At 40.4% G+C, this 7,599-nt stretch overlaps 1 protein-coding gene across 1 annotated transcript in view; it reads left to right on the top strand.

Annotated features, from left to right (window-relative positions):
• prkcg (protein kinase C, gamma) overlaps window positions 1-7,599 on the top strand; it is a 37,729-nt gene that overhangs the window by 23,951 nt on the left and 6,179 nt on the right. Inside the window, exons 9-12 of the mRNA XM_008285836.1 lie at window positions 601-774; window positions 2,358-2,449; window positions 3,973-4,035; window positions 4,139-4,277. Of these exons, the coding sequence (XP_008284058.1) occupies window positions 601-774; window positions 2,358-2,449; window positions 3,973-4,035; window positions 4,139-4,277 (468 nt within the window). The remainder of the gene's footprint in view (window positions 1-600; window positions 775-2,357; window positions 2,450-3,972; window positions 4,036-4,138; window positions 4,278-7,599) is intronic.

The following is a 7,599-nucleotide window of genomic DNA, read 5'->3' as shown; positions in this document are numbered from 1 at the left end:
GTTTTGGGTCGTCTCAGGCAGTTTTGAGTCCTTTTTGACCATATTTGAATCCTTTAGAACTTGTTTCACCTCAATTTGGCCACTTTAGAGTCCATCAGGATGGTTTTGGATTTACTTTGGACCGGTTTTTAACTCATTTCGGACACGTTTTGGTCATTCTGAGTCCTCCTGGACAGCTTTAACTTTCAGGGTTGTGTTTTGGAACCTGGCTGATCATTGAACTGTGAACGCTGCAGGTTTGATGCAGGTTTTTAGCAGCTTTTAATAATTTTGGAGCAGTTTCAAGGCATTTCAGACCATGTTTCACTAATTTGGGACAAGTTTTTGAACTAGATTCCTCGTCTCTCATAACACAATGACCTAAAAAGCCGCGGCAGAGCGTTCATGGTGGTGTTGGGGAGGCTGACGGAGCGCCGCGTTCAGGAGCCGCTGGTTTGTTGAGAAGTTTTGCCAAAGAGAACGTGGAGTTTAAAGAGTTTCTGAGCTGCTCTGTTCCGTCCTCCTGGCAGACAGCGCCGACTATAAATACTCGGTTGGTTTGTTGGTGGCTCTGTGCCGTTTGCTGAAGCTTCCTGTCTGACTCTGTGTGTTTGTGCTCAGGTGCTGCTGGCGGAGGAACGAGGCAGCGAGCGTCTGTTCGCCGTCAAAGTGCTGAAGAAGGACGTCCTCTTCCAGGACGAGGACACGGAGAGCGCTCTGGTGGAGAGGAGGGTGCTGGCGCTGGCGTCCAGGCCTCACTTCCTCACGTCGCTGTACTGCGCCTTCCAGACCGAGGTGAGGGTGGAAATAACCCACAGACCTGTCAGTAACGAGTCCATCAAGCTTTCATTTCAGGCTCTCACGAGTCATTTAGGACCATTTGATTCATTTTGGACACGTTTCAAGGCCTTATGGGCAGTTTATCAGTTATTTGTACGGTTGTGAATCATCTGAGACAAGCTTCTGTCTTTTTTTAAATCAGTTTGTAGATTATTCTGGGCAATCACAAGTCATTTAGAACATTTTTTTGTAATTTTCACCATATTTAAACTCAATTTGACCAATTTTAAATCCTTTTTGACTGAAGCTCCAAGTTGTTCGGGACAATTTTGAGTAATTTTTGGCAAGTTTCAATTCAACTTGGGGAACATTTTGAGCAATTATGAGTCATTTAAGTCAATTTTAAGTCATTCTGAACACGTTTTAAAGCCTGTTGGACAGTTTTAGCTCATTTTGGACACATTTTAATTCACTTTGGGTTATTTTGAGTCCATTCGGACCGGTTCTGAGTGCTTTAAGACAGGTTTCAAAGCATTCTAAACAGTTCAATTCAAACCAATTTTAGACAAGTTTCAACTTAATTTGTGTGATTTTGTGTTTGTTAGGGTGATTTCTGAATCATTTTGGACAGGTTTCAGAGCAGGTTTTGGGTCATTTTGAACCAGTTTTAAAGCCTGTTAGATCGTTTTAGCTCATTTTAGACAAGCTTCAAGTCATTTGTGGCAAGTTTCAAAGTATTTTGGACAATTTTGAGTCATTATGAACATGTTTTCAATTCAGTTTTTCAATCTTAAGTTCATAAGGACCATGTTTGAGTCACGTGAACAAGTTTCAAAGCATTCTAAACAGCTTTTATAACTCATTTTAGACAAGTTTCAACTTAATTTGTGTAATTTTGTGTACGGTGGGGTGATTTCTGAATCCTTTGGGACAAGTTTCAGAGCATTTTGGGGTCATTTTGTGCAACTATGAGTCATTTAGGACACGTTTCAAAGCCTGTTAGGGAGTTTTAGGTCATTTTAGACAAGTTTCAACTAATTTTGGACAATTTTTCAGTCATTTTAGACACGTTTCAAAGCATTTTAAACAAGCTTTAATACATTTAAGATCAGTTTCAAGTCAGTTTGAGCAATTTTATGTACAGTAGGAGGAATTCTTGAATATTTTGAACATGTTTTGGGTCATTTTGTGCTCTTGTGAGTCATTTAGGACTAGTTTAAGTCATTCTGCACATGTTTCAAAGCATTTCAAACAGCTTTGAACTGATTCTGAACAGGTTTTGGGTCATCTTTGGGCCGTCTGCTGCTCTGTAGATTCCTCCACGCTGAGGTGTGCAGGTCTGAGTGTGTAGAAAGTGTTCAAGGTCCCAAATGAGCCTCATAACTTTCATTAAATTGTCCATAAAGCGGCCTGACATTTTGGCTGCGCCGTCCTCCCAGGAGCTGTTTCCGTCCAGGTTGGGCAAATTTCGATTAATAAATGAAATAATTAGCTTTGCTTTCTTTAACAAGGTCCTGGGTCCTGGAGGAGGCCTTCAGCAGATTGCTTTTTAATTTGGACAAGAGGTGATTTGGTGGAGCTTGTGTGTGTTTCTGCAGGACCGGCTGTATTATGTGATGGAATACGTCAACGGAGGCGACCTGATGTTTCACATCCAGATCGTCGGGAAGTTCAAAGAGGCCCACGCAGCGTACGTCCTTCATCTCAGCCGTCCTTCCTCCTCCTCATCATCTCCAGCAGCAGTAACTCTTCTTCTTTCCAAACACCGTCTCGTCCTTCATCTCCATCGTCCCTCCATCCGGCTCTTCTGGCTCAACTTTCAATCATTTAGTGTCAGTTCTGGGTCCTTCTGGACAGTTTTTAATCTCAATTTAGTCCAATTTCAAAACATTTCAGACGGATTAAATCTCATTTTGGACAAGTTTCAGGGTATTTAGGGACATTTTGAGTCCTTTACTGTAATTTTTGAGTAATTTTGGGCAGAGTCAAAACATTTTAAACTGGTTTTAACTCTTTTTTAACCAGTTTCAGGTCAGTTTGGGCAATTCTTTTCAGCTCTTTTAGACAATTTTTTAACTCTTGTTGGACCAGTCTGAAAGCCTTTTAAATTACTTTTTACTCATTTTGGACAGGTTTTTAAGTGAATCTGGGCAATTTCAAGTACTTCTGGACAGTTTTAAACTAATGTTAGACAGATTTTAAAGCATTTTGGGCCATTTTCAGTTCTTTTAGATAATCTTAACTCTTTTTGGACAAGTTTACAACCCTTTAAACAGCTTTTAACTCTTTTTAGACATGTTTCAAGCATATTCGATGCGTTTCAAAGCCTTTTAAATGGCTTTAAATGGCTTTTAACTAATTTTAGGCAGGTTTCAAGTCATTTAATTGGTTTTTAATACATGCTGGACAGGTTTCAAGTCAATTTGGACAATTTTGATTTCTTTGGACCAGGCTTTAACTCTTCTGAGTTCTTTTAGACAGTTTTAAACAGCTTTTTATCTCTTTTCGGGCATGTTTCGAAGCATTTTAAATGGCTTGTAACTTTTTGTACAGGTTTAAGTCATTTAATTGGCTTTTAATGCATCCAGTTTTAAGTCATGTCGGGCAATTTTTGACTATTTGACAATGTTTGCATTATTTTGGACAAGTTTGAAAGCCTTTTAATTGGCTTTTTGCGCATTCTGGTCTAGTTTTAAGTCATTTTGGGCACTTTTGAGTCCTTGTGGACAGTTTCTAACTCAGTTTTTGAGTCAACAGAGGCGACCTGATGTCGTAAACCCAGATAGTCGGGAAGTTCAAACAGCGTTGGTCCTTTAATCACAGCCTTTCTTCTGCTTTTCTACGCTCTGCCCTCTTAGCTTTGTTCGTCATAACGAGTCATCATCTGGAGCAGCAGCCCTCTTCTCTTTCCAGAGACTTTCTCCTCCCACCAATCTCATCTCCCCTCTGCCTTCTCCCTCCCCCCGGCCGTTCATCTAATCAATAATCTTTGATCAATCATCTAAAACTAATCCCGACCCGTTGCTCATTTCCATGCCTCTGTCTTCGTCCTCGCCGCCTTTCATCTTCACCGCTTGCTCTGCCTTTCATCAGCCTCTCCGGCTCCTCTCCTCTTGTCGTCGTCTTGGTTTGAATTAGCTAAAAAACCTCCAACAATCCTCTGAAAGAGAAAGCCGCCGGCGTGACCGTCCCTCCTCCGTCTGCCTCCCGCAGGTTCTACGCAGCAGAGATAGCGGTGGGCCTCTTCTTCCTGCACAGCAAAGGCATCATCTACAGGTGCGGCTCAGATTTATCGCGTCTTTTGTGGCTAATGACTGCGATAAAGACGTTATCTATCAAGATGATTCATCCCCGTGTGATCTGTCTCCTCCTCGCTCAGGGATCTGAAGCTGGATAACGTGCTGCTCGACAGCGAGGGCCACATAAAGATCGCCGACTTCGGGATGTGCAGGGAGGGCATGTTCGAGGGCGACACCACCCGAACCTTCTGCGGCACGCCCGACTACATCGCCCCGGAGGTACCAGGCCCGGCGCCGCTCCGGCTTCCTCCCGTTCCTCCTCCGCTCGACCCGCTTCGCAGCTCCGTCCTCCGTGACCTTGTCAGCGTTTCTGAATAATTAACTTCACATGATTTAATTAGCAGCAGTGTGAGTCTGCTGCGAGCTGGTTGGAGTCTCTGTTGTCCTTCACAGACCTTGTAACGCCGGCTTTCTGCCCCTGAAACTCACATTTAGACGGAGTTCAGCCTGCAGCCTCTCTCCGTCTCCACCTCCTTTCCATTCACTCTGATTTATCGCAGCTTCAGGATTCCTGCACGCAGCTCGTTGCACAGCGAGCAGCTTCCAAACGCAGGTTTATCTGAGAAACCGGGTCGTTTTCACACGTTTTATTCAGGAGACAAGTTGGTCTGAAGGCAAAAATAATTCAAAATCAATGCACATCCGCAAGAAATGCAGAGAAAATATGAAAGCTGGACCGAAACAAACAAAAAAGAGCTAAAAACGAAGTGCTGCCCGTGACAGATAAACAGATGGAGAAAGAAAACGTGCATCACATGTAGAAACAGGATATTAACGAGCATCCAGGATTACTGGGTTTCATATCGTTTCCTTTTTCACTTGGCTTCAGTCACAGCCGACACACTCCACCGACGAGTCCGAGCTCGTCTCAAGTTAATATTCAGCTCCGACGCTCCCACTTTGTCAAATGAAGTGGCTTTAATTTGACAAACTGCAGCCGCCTCGGCCTCTTTGTGCTTCCTCTGGTGGCCTTTCTGAGCTGCAGTGAAGTTAAAGTGAGAAAAAAAGCACAAAGATGTGATGAGTTTAGGAATCAAACCGGTGGATTCTCCAAGTTTCAAAGCCTGTTGGGCAGTTTTTAGCTCAATTTGGACGACTTGTGGGTCATTTTGGGCAATATTGAGTCCATAAAAATGATGTTTGAGTCCTTTTAGGACAGTTTTGAGGCATTTTGAGCAATTTTATGTCATATTAGACGTTTCAAATCATTTTAGACAGATTTCAGCTCATTTTGGATGAGTTTTGGGTCATTTTGGGCACTTTTATGTTCATTAATACGATGCTTAAGTCATTTTGTTTAAGTTTCAAAACATTCTAAACAGCTTTTAACTCATTTTAGACAAGTTTTGACCTGATTTGTGTAATTTTGTGTACATTAGGATGATTTTTGAGTCATTTTAAACAAGTTTCAAAGCCTGTTGGACAGTTTTTGGCTCATTTTGGACATGTTTTAAGGCATTTTGAGCGACTTTGTGTCATTTTAGACACGTTTCAAAGGATTTTGGACAGTTTTTAGCTCATTTTGTACAGGTTTCAGGTCATTTTGGGCAATTTTGAGTCCGTTAAGACCATGTTCGACTCATTTTGGACAATTTTTAAGGCATTGTGAGCAATTTCATGTCATATTAGACGTTTTAAAACATTCTGAACAGCTTTTAACTCATTTTAGAATCTCAATTTGTGCAATTGTGTGTATATTAGGATGATTTTTGAGTCGTTTCGATCAAGTTTTAAAGGATTTTAGACAGTTTTTAACTCATTTCGTACAGGTTTCAGGTCATTTTGGGCAATTTTGAGTCTGTTAAGACCATGCTTGAGTCATTTTGGGCAAGTTTTAAAGCATTCTAAAACATTATTATATAGAAATTCACGTGTTAGAGCAGCTGAAGGAAAGGCAGCAGGACCAGACTTACAAGGTATAATGAGGCTAAAAGCAAAGACAGATTGATGGATGTGGATATGTACGGATATGACATGATGGGTCATGGACCAACATTTCTTTAAACTTTAGACCCGTTTGAGTCGTTCTGTCTTATCTTCTGATCATTTAGACCCGTCTGATGCATTGTGGACAGATTCTGAGTCATTTCTGACAAATTTCAAGTCATTTTTGGGACGATTTTGGTCATTTGGGATCATTTTTCAGTGATTCAACAGCTTCTAGTCCGACGTAGCTCCAGTTCTATGCAGGAAATAGAACAGCGGAGGATTGTTATGTTGGAACATACGACAAATTGTCTGTTTGGACAGTTTTTCTAGTCTTAGACAAATTTCCAGGATTTGGGCCAGTTTTAGTCATTTCAGGTGATTTTCTAATCATCCAGAGACGTGTGAGTCACTAAAGGCTAAAGTTTAAAATCTATTCACACAAGATTCATGTCGTTTTGAACAAAACGTTTCCCAGCAGAACCTCACCTGTCAGTCAGGTGTCAGTAAAAGGTCAGGAGGTGTTTCATTGACGCGATGCAGCGGCAACAGATGAGCCCGACTTTATTAGTTAATCAATAAATCCATCAGACGGTATGAACACAGAGATGGAACACAAACTGCTCCACAGACGAACAGAACGGCAAGAAAACGACACGAACGTCACGCTGTAGAGAAACAAGTCAGTAAAACAGGAAACGTAGATAAACGCTGTGACGAGGAAACAGCAGAGATACGATCAGTCAGAGTTAAAAGGACGAGACGAGCGATAAAAGAACGATTAGAAAGGACAAAACTCATCATAATTACATATGAAGACATTGATTGAATAGACTTAAATATGGAAATAAATTATTAAACAGAGAAATAAATCAATTAAATCTATTAAAGCGACACATAGAGATGCTGTTTGTGACTTTACACCTGCTGCTGGTTTCACTGTTTGATCACTTTTAACACGTTTCAAAGCATTTCACACAATTTTAACTCATTTTTGTCAAGTTTCAGGTCAGTTTGGAGACATTTAGTTCAGTTTTGACAGTTTTCAACTCATTTCATTTCAAGTTTCGAGTCATGTTGAGCAATTCTGAGTCCTTCTGGATCATTTTTGTGTAGTTTTGGACACGTTTCAAAGTATTTAAAACCACTTTTTAACTAGCTTTCTAAACTTTTTAACACAATTTGTACTCTTTTTGGACTCGTAGGTCGTTTATGGCAATTTTGAGTCCTTTCCGATCATGTTTGAGTTATTTTGAAAAGGTTTCGAGTAATGTTTTGAAATTTTGGACATTTTTCAGAGCATTTCAGTTTTTACTCTTTTTGGACACGTTTTAGGTCATTAAGGGCAATTTTGAGTTATTTTGAACAAGTTCAAAACATTTTACGACATTTTTAAACTAATAATCTTAATAATAATTAAAACTAACTAAATTTTAAACCAGCTTGGAGACGTTTAGGTGATTTTAGACAGTTTTCAACTCATTTAACTTGAAGTTTTGAGACATGTTTTGCAATTTTGAGTCCTTCTGGACAATTTTTGAGTAATTTTGAACAAGTTTCAAAGCATTTTACGTCCTTTAAATTAGTAATTTTAAGTCCTTTTGGACAATTTTTG

Source organism: Stegastes partitus, unplaced genomic scaffold (genome assembly GCF_000690725.1).
Source record: "Stegastes partitus isolate 25-593 unplaced genomic scaffold, Stegastes_partitus-1.0.2 Scaffold418, whole genome shotgun sequence".
Lineage (NCBI taxonomy): Eukaryota > Metazoa > Chordata > Actinopteri > Pomacentridae > Stegastes > Stegastes partitus.
This window is presented reverse-complemented; position numbering and strand designations above follow the sequence as displayed.